The 16,370-nt window shown below is 38.0% G+C and overlaps 1 protein-coding gene across 2 annotated transcripts in view; it reads right to left on the reverse strand.

The window, feature by feature from the left end:
* The window catches only part of PTPRO (protein tyrosine phosphatase receptor type O), a 239,788-nt gene extending 223,673 nt beyond the window's left edge, over positions 1–16,115 (reverse strand). For both annotated transcript variants that reach the window (XM_057703324.1, XM_057703323.1), the window contains exon 1: positions 15,877–16,115. In XM_057703324.1, coding sequence (XP_057559307.1) covers positions 15,877–15,951 — 75 coding nt within the window. In that variant the 5' untranslated portion in view covers positions 15,952–16,115. The remainder of the gene's footprint in view (positions 1–15,876) is intronic.
* Between the last annotated feature and the right edge of the window lie 255 nt (positions 16,116–16,370).

Here is a 16,370-nt window from a genome sequence, read left to right on the forward strand (position 1 = left end):
ATTCTAATTCATTTATATTATTTTTAGATATGTTATTTAATAATTGCTAAAAGAATGTAAGAATGACATTATCTCATCAATCAAAGTATTTTGTCCTAACCTCCCCAAATGGTAATTTCCGTGACTCCATATTTAACTGATTCTCCAAAGAGTTATAAAAATGTTAACATTAGTGGTATGGGATTGGGAATGCCTTAATATCTGGTCCTTTCCAGAATTCAATAGATAAATCTCATAAGAACATAGTTCAATATGTAGTCTTTCTCATAATGCATTTGAGGTTGCAGCTAATAATGTTTTATTGGGGTCCTTGTGTATTTTCCTGATTTTTTTCACATGTGCTTAGATAACTTTATTTTCCCTGCAAGTGTAATTACTATCTTTCAGAGACAGAAAGAGGCTGTATCTGTCAATTAGTCAGTTAAAATACTTAGCAGAGTGCCAGGCACCAAAAAAAAAAAAAGAGAGAGAGAGACGAAGATATAACAGTTATTTTAATCATTTTTTGAGAAAATTATAGATTTATAGGAGGTTGCAAAAAAATGTGCAGGCAGGTCCCATGCACCCTTCAACCTCCCTGCTCCAATGTTGAGACTTTGCATATCAAAACAAGAAAACATCCCAAACAAGGAAATATCCAAACTATAAAATTGACATTGGTACAATCCGTAGAATTTACTGAGATTCCACAAGTGATTATGTGCTCATCTGTGTGTGTATGTGTAGATCTACACATTCTGATCACATGTATAACTTCATGTAAATACCACAACAATCAACATACACAACTGTTCTATTATTACAAGGCTTCCTCACGCTACCCCTTCATAGTCAAGTACACTTCCTCCTCCACCCCATCCAATCCCTAATCCTTGGCAACAATGAATTTGTTCTCCATCTCCATAATTTTGTTGTTGTTAGGATGTTATATAAATTGAATATTACAGTATGCAACCTTTTGAAATTGACTTTTTTCACTCAGCATAATTTCCTTGTGGTTCATTCAAGTTGCTGTGTGTTTCAACAAGTTATTCCTTTTTGTTGCTGAGTAATAATATCACGTGGTACAGAAATACCACTGTCTGTTTAACCATTCACCTATTGAAGGGCATTTTGGTTATTTTCAGTGTTTGGGTAGTACAAAACTACTATAAATATTCCTGCACAAGCTTTAGTTTTTTGCTGAAGATAATTAAAATTCCTCTTACACAGCCAACTCATCTTGTTTGGAGCAGAAGTTTTCAGAGATGGATGACATGGGTGAGGAGCTAGTGATTCCGTACTGCATCAAACATGTTTGTTAGTACATTCAAGAAGGAGTAACCATCTGTCCTGTTTTTCCCAGAACAGGCCGATTTATGTCTGCTGTCCTAGCATAATGATCCCTTCAGTCTTGGAAGTGCCCCAGTTGGTATGATGAATTATATAATCACTCTGATTCAAATTTCTTTTTTTATTGAAAATAAAAAGATAGTTAATTAGAAGATACAGAAGACATAGTTGATTTACAATGTTGTGTTAGTTTCAGGTGTACAAGGTTCAGATTTCTTAAAGATTCCAAGCATTTCTATGCCTGCTTGACTATGCTAGAATTGCATTTTTGTAGATTGCTGTTTGGTAATTTCTCTGAGTACCAGTGGAGTGATTCTAGAGTCTGAGAAGTGAGATAGTCTTTGTGCAATGAAAGATGGTCTTGCTGAAGTCTCTACTGTTTCTACCTCCTTTTCTGCTAGACTCTGTTTCTTTTTATGAGTGAGTTTTATGATTGGGGACAGCCTCCAGGCTCATGACTTAGCTCCTGTGTCTTAGCTCAGGAGAGGTGTGTACTCTTTCCCACTGTTGCCAGTTTGGAAGTAATTGCAGGGATGGATTCTGATAGGTTTGGCTTAGACCACTTGCCAATCTCAAAGACAGTGGTCAGGTGCAGTCCCCAAATGGGCTTAACTTAGGTTAGGGTTCATCCCTTGACTGATCACTGTCCAGAGTATTAAGGTCAAGTAGGACCCTTTCCAACCATAAAGATCAAAAGGGAGTTTTCCTCAAAGGATGGCAGGTGTTGGAGAAAATGGCAAACTCGGCCACTGGAGGAATGGTGATCTGGGCAGTCCCTATAGTTTGTGTCTTCAGTCAAGAGGTCAGTACATTAGCAAATATCATCCAGCTAGAAGAGCACAGCCAAAATGCAATCCTGTATCTTTTTGACTACAGAGCCTATATGCTTAAGTTTTTTTTTTTTTTAATACATGATATTTAGCTGCGGAGAAATGGAAAATAAATGCCTGTCAATATAGTCTCTGAAGTTTTTCTGAGACTAATTCTGAAGTGGTCACCCTAATGGGAAGCACACATATAGGTGATGAGCTCCAAAATTTCATGATTATAACCAATACCTATGATCATCCGTGTCCTTCACTGCTGCAAATACAATTGGGAATTGAATGTAATTGAACCTCAGACCCCGAGCTTAATTCGTAAATTGAAGAGCACTGAAAATGCTCAGGTCCTGAAAAAGAATTATAATACATCTAAGTGAAAAGAGCATGCTAAAATAGTAGTACAATTTGATACTATTTTGGGTTTTTTTTAACATACCCACTCAGATACACAGACATAGGAAAAAAATTTGGAATGATATATCCCCAGATGGTAGTTATTTTAGAATTGAATGTGTAGGAATGACTCCTTTCTTCCTTTTCTGCCTGTTGTATTTTATATATTTTCCACAGTGAACATGTGTTCGTTTTCAAATGTTTAATTCATTATAAAATTCTTACATTTGGTGATGCACACCTGATTTAGACTTTAAGATTTCAAATTAAGAACTCCCTGCTTCAGAACCACAAGAAACCACATGGTAAAAAGGCTAATTGGAGACCTCAACATAGCAACAAGAATTTCAATAGAAATAGTCTCATCAGGTTTCCAATTAGCCTTCAAAAAATAAATAAAAAGATGTGGCAACAATCAGATGAAGAAAAAAAAAGACTTAAAAATACAGTTGTCTTTTGTCAGTTGCAAATAGACAAAAAATAAATTCAAGGAAAGAACCTGGAGTACCTCTAAAAGGGGGCTGATTTTTAGCAGATTTAACAGTTTTACCTAATTAAAAAGAAGCAACTGATTAGCTAAGTTTTCAGGATTAAGTTCATAATACTTAATTTTAAGTCCTTGCAATCATTTTAGCACAGTTTTGATAATACCAGAATCTTCATATTACAAATCCCAAGTACCTGTCCATTTTGAATGAGGCCTATAGTTATTTCTGAGAGACTAATTAAAAAAGTATAATTTAAGGGAAACTGTGGAAGAAAGTTCCCATGACGATGCAAAAGAAACTCGGCCACATCTCATCACTATCTTTATATGTAAATAACTATAATAACCTAGCTTTTTCTAAAATCCTTTAAGGGAGGACCACATGGCTCACTGTTTAATAATATATTACAGACATTATACAATTCCCTTGGCTTTTTATTATTCACCTTATTAATCAAATTAACATTCAGAAACTTTAAAAGTCATTTTTTCTTCCTAGATAAAATCTAGGAATTTTAAGTACATCCAAGAAATAAGGTATATCTTGTGGTAATGCTTTTGGCCCTTATTGTAAAAATGATGGTTATGCTTTGTGGTATTTGTCAAGCACACTCCCATTTTTAGGGTTACACTTTAGTTTTCAGCACAACATCAAAGTAAATAGATATCCCAAAGCAATATTACTAGAATATCTATTTTCTGGACCACCAACTTGACTTAAATAGGAAATTCCTGGTTTATCTGAGAGAAGGATAATGTATGACACAGCCTAATTCTGAAGCACCGCACAGAGACAGAACGAGACTCATATAAATGTGTTCTTGGAGATCTCCAGAAATTTTGTTTTAATACTAAAAAAAAAATTGTTAAACTTAAAAAAAGCTATTAATTGCAGAATTATCAATATTATTTTTATACTCTCCAGGTGCACTTCTCCTTATCATAGGTTCATGGGGAAAACCTCCTTTTAGCCATTTATGTGTGTGTACAAATAATCTGATCACAATTTTCCCTCTATTTTTGACTCTGGAGGAGATCCTGATTTATCAACAAACAAAAAGAAAATTAAAGTCATAGAGGAAAAGTTACAACTAACCCAAACTTCCATACTTTACCAATGCAGGAGTAGACAATGGATATTAATTAGTATATTACAAGACAATGTAATACCTTTCAATTCTCTAGGGAAATGGTGTAAGTAACAGCATTTGTTTTATGCATACATTTTTTGTTTCAGTCATTTGAAAATCTTGATAATCCAGGTTTTTGGTGTATATAAATGTTTTTAATGTCTACAACATTAATTTAATCAGCCTGTTTGTCCATGTTTGGATAATAAGATATGTGTTATCTAGTATTTAGTTGAGTACAAACATTACCATTTGTTTCTGTATAAAATTACCTGTTGGAATCCTATACAAGAAAAGACATTCATTTTCTAAAATCCATTTTTAAAATTTCTATGAGGTACTAACGTGCACTTAAAAATAAAATATATCATTTTAAGGACTAAAGGGACTCATAAGTTTTCATTATTGAAGAAAAATAACAATGATCATCAGAGCATCAGTCAGTCATATGAGTTTCTGGAAATGTCTTTAGAGGTCTAGAGCCAATCTGAGTACATTAAAAATGGATGGTAAGAGAAAAATAAAGAAAAAACATTATGTAAAAAATAATTTTTGTCTTTGATATTCTCAAATTGTAGAGCCAAGAAAAGAACACATTTTTAGACTTGAAAAACCCCAAAACTACTTTGTTTAGAAGTTAAATTTTATGCACAGTCAATGAAGAAAATAGAGAATAAGTGATCAGGAAAGCTGAGTTTTTACTTCATTAAAGATGAGAATTTGCCACACAGGGGAACCCATCTATTGCTTGAGCACACGTCGTTGTCAGTGGTTTATTCTGACAATACAATAGGATGGAGAAAAATGCGTGAAGAACCTTACCTTGATGTCTAAAAGACTTCCTTTTCACTTGTGTTAATAAAACCTCTGCTTCCTCCACAAGACCAATAAAATAGCATCTCCAGATTTTCTCCCTGACTCCCCTCTCTCCCCGAGCCTCAGTCAGCACTGCCTGCCTGATGGACTCTCTCTCTCCTAGTTCATTTCACTGTGCATTGGCTCCATTCCCTGAACTTGCACTCTTGCAACCTGCTCTTCCTCTGTCTTGAGTCTGTCCCATAACTCCTGTTTGACCTTTCTCACCCCATGTAGTCATTCAGTATTTATTCAACAAATACTTACTGAGCATCTACCCTGGGCCAGGTGATCTTCCAGCAGCTGGGGATACAGCAGTGAACAAAAAGGATAAAGGTGTTGCTTTCATGGAACCTACAAGCATTCCAATAGAGGAGGTAAGTAATAATAAAGATCCAATATAGTGTCATGTAGTGAGTGATACACCCTCTGAAAAAAATAAACCTGGGTAAAAGTGGTAAAATTTTAGAGTGATGAGCTGATTTTAAGTTGGCTGTTTGGGAAAGACATGTTGAGGAACTGCCCTTTGAGCAGAGACTGGAACTCTTGACCTCTTACCATGGTTCATCATGGAATGCCTTTGGGAAGAATGAGAATTGTCTTCTGCTCAACTGGCTACCGTGGCCATGAAAGAGAAAAAAAGGCACCAGCCACAAATCTTGGGCTGGTATAAACAGCTTAAAGTGGTATGATGGAGGGTTGAGGACAGGACAGAGAGATGACAAGCTTGTCACATTTTATCTTTATAAACTGTCAAGTGTGTTGGCAAGCACTTCTTCATAACATGGAAGAAAGCAGGAACATTCACAACCTAGTGCCATACTAAAATGAAGCAGAGATAGAAGTAATGTGTGAAAGGGACAACCAGAAATAGTTCATCTCAACACCAAACGAACCTGAACAACAAAACGACCGTCCAAAAGTAGAACAGCCATATCTCAGCTGACAGTAATTTCACCATTTATAACCAATTGGAAGTAATATTAGAGACAAGATCTAAGTACCAGCTTAAGTATTGAACTAGATGATCTTTTTAAAGAATAGTTTTAGATTCAACGAAATATACTGAACAAAATATGTTGTTCTCTGAAGTCATATATTAAGACAATCATATTTGAAAATAGTGTTAAATTAACATCTATCTTTTTAATAGTCAAAAGCCAAAGAATTTTTGTATGTATAGTTACCAAATCCAAAGTTAGCACAACCCATAAAATAAGGAAAATATGTGCATTTTTTCTTCCAAGAGAGTTGAACATCAATCTTTGAAAAGAAAGTAGGGAATAGTTGCTATCCTTTATTCAAATTCTTCAGATTCTGAGATTTAGACTATGATTGATCTTACTGCTATGTTTTCCTTATCATTAAGGTTAATTTTCCCATTAAGAAAAGAGAGAAATAAAGAAAAAATTGTCTAGTGTACGTGTGTATTGTTTCTTGGAGTGTGTTCACTATTTCCATGAATCATTTTTAGGAAAAGAATTCTGCACTCATACTTGGGAATGCTACACATTACATCTTCCTTCTAGAAGCACAATACATATTAACATAGTAAAGGTTCTAAGAAATCCTGATACAAAAAATAATAAATGAATTGATACTAGTTTAAACAAAGTTAAACAGATTACTTCCCAAATTCATGTCAGAGCAGAAATGTCTTTTTTTTTTTAAGGCTTGTGCCATTTATTTATTTATTTGTCTATCTATTTATTTATTTATTTATTTTATTGTCTGTGTTGGGTCTTTTTTGCTGTGCGTGGGCTTTCTTTAGTTGCAGTGAGTAGGGGCTACTCTTCATTGTGGTGCGCAAGCCCCTCATTGCCATGGCTTCTCTTGTTGCGAAGCACGGGCCCTAGGTACGTGGGCTTCAATAGTTGCAGCACATGGGCTCAATAGTTGTGACTCATGGCTCACAGGCTCTAAAGTGCAGGCTCAATAGTTGTGGCACACGGGTTTAGTTGCTCCGCGGCATGTGGGATCTTCCTGGAGCAGGGATCGAACTCATGTCCCCTGAATTCACAGGTGGATTCTTAACCACTGTGCCACCTAGGAAGCCCCAAAAGTGTCTATTTTTAATAACATCTGTTAACATTTTAAGTCTCTGATGTTCCATGGAGTACACTTGGGAAGATGCTGCCCTAGACACATTTTAAATTGTTCTTCTTCTTTCATTTTGCTTTGGCTATTTTTACTGTTCTATTTCTTTCCTTCTCTTTTTGTTTTTGGACACAACACTTATTGAGTGCTTGCTGTACTCTAGGCACTGTTTAAATTACTTATGGTCATTATCTCACTTATTCCTGACAATAATGCTCTGAGATAAATATAGCCTATCACCATAGGGACCCCAGAGAGGTGAAATAATTTCCCTCACATCCTGCTGCTGTTAAGAGGCACAGCCCAGAGAGCTGAGATTGAAATCAGGTCTCTCTGACCCAGCAATGCCTACCCTGTTAACACAGAAGTGGCCAGTTCTTAACTCTTCAACTCCCTGAAGCACACTACCCTCCCTAAGCTCTAAGAGACCAACAGCCTACCAAAGATTTCCCAGACCTTAGTTTACAGGACCACTCCATTGCATTTGATGCTGTTGGCCAATCCCTCCCACTTGAAATTTCCTAGACCTTGGGTTTCCTTGATTCTTATACCTCTCTGGCTGTTCCTTCTTCATCTTCTAAGGTTCCTTATTAAATGTTGATGCTCCTCAAGTTTCCCCCTCCTCCCACCCGTTGCTCTTCTCTCCTTTGCCCTCTGCTGGGACATCCCCATTCACATCTCCAGGCCTGGTCTCTCCCCCCAGACATCAGACTCATATCTAAGTACCTGCTTTTTTTAGGCACTTCAAACTCGAGAAGTCCTCCACTAACCTCGTCATGTACTATAGCAGTGGAGGTCCCAGCAGGACACTCAGGGGAAATTCTATGGAGTTTAATCAAGAGATTGTTAATTAAGGCGTAGAGCAGGAATAATGATGCTAAATAGGGATGATAAAGCACCCAGGGATGAGCAGCAGCGAGAAGCTATTTCCCTAAAGGGACCAGGGGAGGATGGTGTTTCTGGAACTTGGCCAGAACTTGACCTTGAAAGAGGGGCTGACTCCAGGATTGGAAGAGGGAATGAAACTATTGCCTATCAGGGTCCAGTGAGGGTGGACACTGGAGGAATAAGGCCTCCAATTTCTCTCTCCTACCAGTAATCTTCTGCTAGTGCCTCCTATTAGTCAAACTCACGACAGGTTAAAGGGCAAGGGAGTCTGAAGAAGCAGGCAGTAAAGCCTGAAGAAGCTTTACAGGGAAGCTCCCTGGCACTGAGGGTGGAGATGGGGTAAGCTGATCTGGAGGAGAATGGACACGGCCAATCCACTTGGTATCATAAACCTAGCAGCATCTCAGGCAAAGGAGACAGTTACTTGGAAAGCACCTTGGACACCTCTTTCCTCAATTTCCCACACTTAACCTGTCTTGTCAATCTAGCTATTTTGAACACTGTCTCTCTTCCTTTAGCCCCTTTCCCATCATGCTAGTGTCAAGGTTTATCATCTCTTAATTGGACAATTTCTATAAACTCCAAGCAGTTTAACTGCTTCCAGACCTGGTAAACCTTTGGGATAGCCTTTTTTTTATAGGCAAAAGCTCTATCTAAAATGCAAATCTTACTCTACTACGCCTTGATTATCCCTTTAATAATCTTCTTCACCTGGAGAATAAAGACTCTATATGCTGACACAGCATTATAGGACTCTCCCTGAACTAACTTTTAACCCTTCATTTCCTTTTGTATAAACTTGTATTTTCCTAAACATAACCGTGCTTTCCACACCATTGGGTCTTTACTCATGCAGTTTTTCTGCCTGTATGTTCATATTTTTTAACCTACCTCACATCAGCTCAGGAGTCATCTTTTAAGAAGTCATTTCTCAAACCATGAGATATAGTTAAATGTCTTTCCTCCTGCATATTACCCTGTTTTCCTCTATCAAACAAACAAAACAAAACAAAACCTGACCATATTTTGATGACATTTTCTTTTGCTATGTTTATTTTCCCATTATGTCATTTGTGAGGATTCAACTGATTGATATCGTTCACCTACCTACAACATCTAGCACAATTCCTGGCACACAATAGATGCTCAATAAATGTTAGATTAACTGAATGCAATTGAGCAATATATCATTATCCTAGAATCCAAAAGACAGACATAGTATTGAGGAAGAAAAGTAGCTTCTCAGTGTGGCCATTCTGGCTTTGGGGAAAGACTAGTCCACCAAAAAAGTTTTGGCTCTCTTAAAGGTTTCAAAAGTTTAGAATGCCCCTCCAAGGAAAGGAAAAGACAAGGACAGATTAACTAGAAGTTAAAGCCAAGATGAAAGAGCAAGAATGCTAGAGTTAATCAAAATGGAATCCTGATTCAGAAAGTGAGGTACAAGGCGTTAGGAACCAGACTTCAGATAGGACCAAATATACAAAGGGATTCTGTGGAATTCTCTAACATCCGGTTTGTACATTCCAACCACAAGCTTCTATGGGTGAAACCAAGAGGGAATCACAAACTGGATTGTTACACAGAGCTGTAGTTGGTCTCTGGTATAAGTTAAGGGTAAAGAGAAAAAGGGACAAAAATTCCTCTGTAGTGGATTTGATCAATAAGAGGGTCATAATGAAGTATCAGTATTAAAGACCTGGTAGATGCCTGATGATATTTTCTCATACATAAATGATCTATTAAAAAATGTAGGTGGGAAGAAAGAGGAAAAAAATAGCAAAAGTCTCTATCTAAAAAAGTTAAATGAGATGATATAAAACAAGAGAAACTTTCATCATTTAAATCACATATGCGTTAGTATTATGAAAAATAATTCTGATTTTGTGCCTCTACAGTGTAGATAAATCGCATCCCTATTATTTTCATTTGCTAGTAAATGTACAAAAATTACCAGGTTCATTTGGCTTTAATTTGCTTTATGATAGAAACAGTCTTGTTAGAAAAATGAACTGCACAGCATTCCTGTTTAGGAAGAGTGGAAAACCAAACAAATGAAGAGTATTCAAAAAGGAAACACACTTACTTGCATATAGATAAAGAATGGCAATATATTTGTTTTCATCAAACTTTTTTCATATGATTCCCTAATTTTCCCTATACTCATTTTCTTACAGAAATTACCATGCATATTTATAGTTTGTAACACAACTCTCAAACTCAGAGTCCTATTTTCAGTCTTGATTCTCTGTCTCTGATTTTTCCAAGCATAAATCATTTCTCTCTCCCTCATCTCAATTTCTTGACAAAAAGGAAGGGAAAACTGTTTTCGTCAAGAAACCTCTACAACCTCGTTTCTAACATCCTCTTGTTTGTTTGGTGGTTTTAATATATACAGAACTAAGAGGAGCTGGCCTTTCAGGTAACTAGAATTCCTAGGCAAAGAAGACATGTTTTGCTGGAGAATTAGATTCTGAATGACTGAGTTGAGGACGATTTACTGACACAGGGATAAGACATGGTTCTGCTTATAGAAATACATTTGAAGGCATCTTGTTCAGAGGGAAAAAAACTAAGGATCAGCACTCTGGAGACCTAGGACAAGCTTAAGAAAGAACAAGCTCACTAATTAGGAGTAAATGGTGATCACAGATTACATGAGAGGTGTTTAAGAAGGTTATTCACTACTCTTTGAACCACTGGTAGAAGCAATATGGAACCTGCTGGAACCAATAGCACCAGGAGAGAAGAGGACAAGAGACTTTGTGTTCTGCCTCCAACTTCATCCTACCCCATCCACCCTCTTGTCCATTCTACTGGTGTCATATTAACCTTGTTTCAGGTCCTCAAATCAATGACCCAAGTGCACAAGGAGGTCTCTCACATATTTATTCAAATAGAAAGAGCTGATACCAATGGGTCTCTAAGGGCGCCATAGAAGATTTCTTTAAGGCTTTGGTTTATGCCCCTGGATTGAACACTACCTTACATATAACAAGACCAGGGTGTGGAAAAGTCTTCATCTCTTAAAAGCAAAGTTGTGGCAAAAAATCAGAGGGATTTCTTCTAGAGAAGTGCAGAAATCTTTGTCAGTTCTAGTTGATAATGGTGACAGAAGAAGGATGGTATGGAAGAGGAAGCAAGAATATTACCTGCATTTCTGGGTATTGGCTAAAATTGTAGGTCACATACAGAGATAAGGAAAGCTATTTCCCTTAGTATTTCAAAGTCTTAACTGATGACAGTAAATAGCAGTTGAGTTAACACTGATGAAAAATGAGCAATCCAGAGTATTATTTTGGGGGAAAAATAACATATTGGTATTTTAATTTATGATTTTAATAAGTTCTTAATATAAGGGATGGGTAACATTTTATTATTTTTTGGTGTAATGATTGCATTATAATTATAATGATTTAATTCACACAATGATAATTTCCTCTTGTTTTCCTTAAAGATAAGTTCAAAAATCAATATTATGATATTTAACACTCCTTCTGACTATAAATAGTCAGAAACTACTTATATAATGTCGAAAATTTGAATCCTGTTTATTAAACTTCTATTATATGCCTAACAGCATGCACTAGGCACAGTGGAAGACAAAAATTTACAATACACATGGCTTTATTTCAAAAAATATATACAATGGATTTAGAGTAATTAAATGAACATGCCGCTTTCCAGTAATGCTCATCATTGCACTGGGGCTCTGCTTCTGATAATGCAATACCACTGGAACTGTGTGTCCAAAGGTACTAAATTAGGAAGAAAGTGAGAAATAAATATCTGTGGTCATAGCTACTAAGCATTCGAGCGTGCCACACTGCTACCAACCACAATGGCTTATATAGGGACACCAACTGTATCCGACAGCAAAGATCCTTTGCAAACTCTCAAGACTCAAGTTGGAATTGTATTTATAAGACCCAGGAGTCAATGTGCTTCTAAGTTTAAATACTTTTAAGTTGGATACTTAGATGCTAGAAATAGCACTACGTTTAAAAATAAAGTACAACTCACATCGTTTTAAATCATTTATGCATACAGATGCATATTTTCTTATGGACCAAAATGAGAAAGAGATAAGTGTGAATTTTCTATGCTTTGATACAGAATCAATCTTTCACATAACAAAGAAGAAAAGCAAACAGATGTTCACGTAGGGAAGGATTATCACCCAGTCTCCTGTAGAAGCCCAGCCCAGTGATCCTTCTCCAATTTACTAGGGATGTCACATGTAAAAGGGTTTCTCTAATAGGTTGGCAACAACATTTGTCAAGGAAGTCAATTGACAAAGGAGTTGATGGCAGCAAAACCTCACTGCAAGGAGGATGGTCTAAGCTGCTTCAGAAAGATGAAAAGATTACAGTTCATCTGCCAACATTGTATAATATAGAATGTGCGTGTAAAACCTCAAGAAGGAAAATGAAGATTCTTCTCTGTGTATATGTGTGTGTGAGAGAGAGAGAGAGAGAGAGAAACAGAGACAGAGACAGAGAAAGGTGGGGAGACAAAATGGGAATGGTGGTGGACAGAAAGGCTGAGAGAATAAGGGAGAAAAAGGAAAAGAGAGAGGAGGCACAGGGAAGTGGAGAAAGGCAGATAAAACTTGGAAAGTGGGTATCTCTCCCAAATAAAAGTACTATTGCCAGGATGATAACACTCATGCTTTACAGAATTAAACATAAACCTCTTCAAAAAATGTAATTGAGGCCCTTTCGAATTTAAAGTTCCTTGATTATGTATCAGGTAAGAGCAGAATTGGAAGGAAATACAGAGAGGAGGTTCAGAAAGAAAGAAGGATTCATGCCAAGCCTATGAGTTTAGGGAAACCTTCCAGCTGACCACTAATAAGCACCACTTCAGGGAAGGCAGAATTTAAATTCCTATGATGTCATATTCTACAACTTGCATCTTCGTTGACAAAATACTGATGTCGAGTGAACTGATATAGGAAGCAATTTTCAAGGAGAGGTTTAGTAAAGATAAGATAGGTGAGAGAAGTTACATCACTTTCACTGGAATTATGGGAAGATGTACAAGAGGGAGAATCACCAGATAAATAGTACTCCATTTATATTCATACGCAGGTAGAAGACTTTGAGACTGGTAGGCTCCCAATATATTTGATAACAGAGTTCTTTTGTTTTCTACTTTTATATATATCACCAATATTGATATGAAAGTGGAAATTTTCATAGCTAATATTGTGCTTATGAAACATCAGTTAGGTAGATATTAGCCTCATAACATAAAGTGGGTGATTTAAACAATTGGAGATGCCTGATTAAATGTGTACATCATTAAGCCACGGAGAGGGAACAATGCACAAAGGCTTCGTTAACTTGGCATCTTCAGGCTCCCTCAATGAAAATGGTTATAGCTAATCATACAGATTCAAATTTTCACTTTCCCAACATTTATACCCAGCTGCTTGTTCCTGATTTGTGGAAAAGATAAAATTGCAAATCAAGCCTCATATTTGTGTTTCTCTAACTTTATGGCTTTAGGGATTTCCACTCTTATATAGAGGACACTTCATAGAGGGTAGTGAAAGATTGTTTAACATAATGAGAACTACAGAGATTTGGCGGGAGGGTGGGGTGGGGAAACGGTTTCTTTCTGACTCAGCACAGATAGACCTTTTTAGATTTTATCACTGAGATTCAGTTGACAAGTTGGTATTTAATAATGGAATGTTATGTTTCTATCACCACCTGCATGTTAAGTCTGTTTTAATGACACATTTTCGGGATCTTGAATGCAAAAGCATCTCCAAGTTACGGAAAAGTTATACTATGAACTCAATTTACCATGTAATATACTATTTCTAAAATGTAAACTCACTACTCTATGTGCCCAGTTAACCACTTTGAACATCTCTTGTCAACTGCAACATAAAAAGTGAATGAAATAGCATATGTGAAATACCTGGAAGACTGACTGGCACATAGTGGGTATTCAGCATATATATATATTTTTCCCCTCGTTTGGTATACTTTATTTTCAGATGACATAAAACACTGCATTTACATAAAATAAAGAGTAATGATTTGCTTTACAAATTGTCCCATTACAATATTTATTAAATGGCAAACTTTATTAATGTATTACTTTATGTGATGCTCTTTATCATAATTGACACTAAACTGCAAATGTTCAGGAAAACACCTATTATGTGGAACAGGATGAACATCTATTACAGTTTGTGCCAATACTGACTTCAATTTTTCATTTTGATATCATTTTGATTAGAACTTTTGCCACATATTTTTACATGTTATTTATGGCACTCTACCCCCACTCCCAAACTCATTATTTGACCATTTCTGAAATTCTCACTCATTATCAATTCAAATAAAAGCTGAAGTAGTGCCAAAGGTTTGGTTTGGATCAGATGTCATATGTGTAAGTCCTAGCTGTTACTTAGTAAAATGTGTGGGTATTCAATTTCTCACATTGCATCCATGACAAGTGTTACATAGATATAATAGTCATGACAGAATATGACAAACCGAAAAATTAATAGAAAACTTCATAGTTTGTGTATGTTCATAAAACATATACATTTGCAGTGTGTGCTTAAAGAGCAACCTCAGAGTAAAAATATATGACCAAGGTTATTATTTATCAGATTTTAAATAAAATTATTATTGATAGCTTCAGGAAATGTAAAAACATATTAAACATAATTTAGAATAGTATTTAGTCACTCTGTTGCTGGTTCTCCCAGAAACTATTTTTCCTATTTTCCTTTAAGATAAATGAAAATATGGAATATTTAAAGCTGATGCTGTTCTCAATCCACTGGCTCTGTTCCACTATCTCCTTGTCAGACATTCATAATTAATGGTGCATATGAGCAAGAAGTGACTCTTTGATAAGAAAACATTTGCACCCATTAATGTTTCATCCATTTCTAAGGTAGATATCACTGTGGTGCTGAAAGGATAGCTCCCGGTCACCTGTCGACACACTTGAGTTTGCTTTGCGGAAAGGACTAATAACAGAACTAAGGTAGACACATGGAAGACACGAGTCGTAGACAATTATTTCATAACTTCATAACACTTCTCTAAAGACATCTAGCTTAAATTTCTTTAAAAAATTTATGTACAGAATAGTTGCCAAACTGGGGTTATTTTGCTTGGTTTTTTTTAAAGCAGTCCTTGTCTCTTTTTCTCAAAGTAAAACCCTGAAGCAGGACATTCCAAAGAAGACACGAAAAAGTTAATTATACAGCTCTCTGCCATTGAAATTTAGAGGTAGCATCCTCTGTAAATATAGTGGGGAAAGTCTAGAGACTTTTTAAAGGGTATTCTCAGGTTGGAGATGAGGACTTGGGGAGAGGAGTCCTCTCCAGGCTCAAGCTGACACTCCTTAGCCAAAGAAAACCATCCTCATGACCCTCCCCTGGCAGTTCATTTTGCGGCCAGGGAGCTCAACCCCTCGTGTATAATTCCAGCAGAAGGTAAATTAAGACAAAGCCTCCTCACACTCCGTTGGGGGTCGGTGAAAAGGTTAAGCAGCATTGGGGTGCAGTAACGACCAGAAGGAAGGGTGACCTCATTTCGTCGGAGGAAGCACCATCCAACAAGCCCACCTTTGATGTGCATGCCGGCGGCGGTAAAAGAGCACAAAGGGTGAAAGCTGGAGGGAACAAACTTCCCTATCCTTCCACCCCATCCCTTCAGCCCGCGGGGAACACGCAAAAGCAAGGACAACAAAGCGTGCGCCCAGGCTGCACCGCTGGCGCTGCCAGCAGCCCGGCCATCGCGCCGCGGGGCGCGCCGCTCCCCAGCCACGGAGCGAGGGCGCCGGAGTGCGGGCTCAGGCAGGACCGCGGGGGCTGGGGGAGGGGGTCTCCTACCTTAAGCAGCACAAAGAGCCAGAGCAGAGACAGGAGGCGGCGGCCGCCGCGCGTCCTCGTGGGCAGGTGCCCCATCGCTGCGTGGACGGGCACCCTGGGGGGACCGTGGCGCCGCCTGGCTCCCCCGGCGGCTCACAATGGCGAACTGGGGCTGCAGCCTCAGACCTTGGGCGCCGAGGCTGCTCCCGGCGGGCGCATGCTGCCTTTCCAGTCCCCCTGCGCCTGCTCCCTTTCCTCCTTCTGCTCCCGGGGTCCTCTAGGAACGTGCCAGCCGCTGCTGTTCTTTAACAGCTAAGGATGGAGAGGGTGGGGATTGGAGTGGGCGAGGCTCTGCCGCCGCCACCACGGCTGCCGCGTGGTGAGCGAGAGGCGGGGGCCCTGCGCGCAGCCCGCCGCGGGCCTCTGGCAGCAGAGATACTCTCACTCTGGGCTGCGGACTCGTAAAGTGACAGCAGCCTCCCAAGCCCTCTCACCAGGGTCCGCCCGCCGCCTGT

The sequence above is a fragment of the Hippopotamus amphibius genome, chromosome 12 (assembly GCF_030028045.1).
Source record: "Hippopotamus amphibius kiboko isolate mHipAmp2 chromosome 12, mHipAmp2.hap2, whole genome shotgun sequence".
NCBI classification, from domain to species: Eukaryota; Metazoa; Chordata; class Mammalia; order Artiodactyla; family Hippopotamidae; genus Hippopotamus; species Hippopotamus amphibius.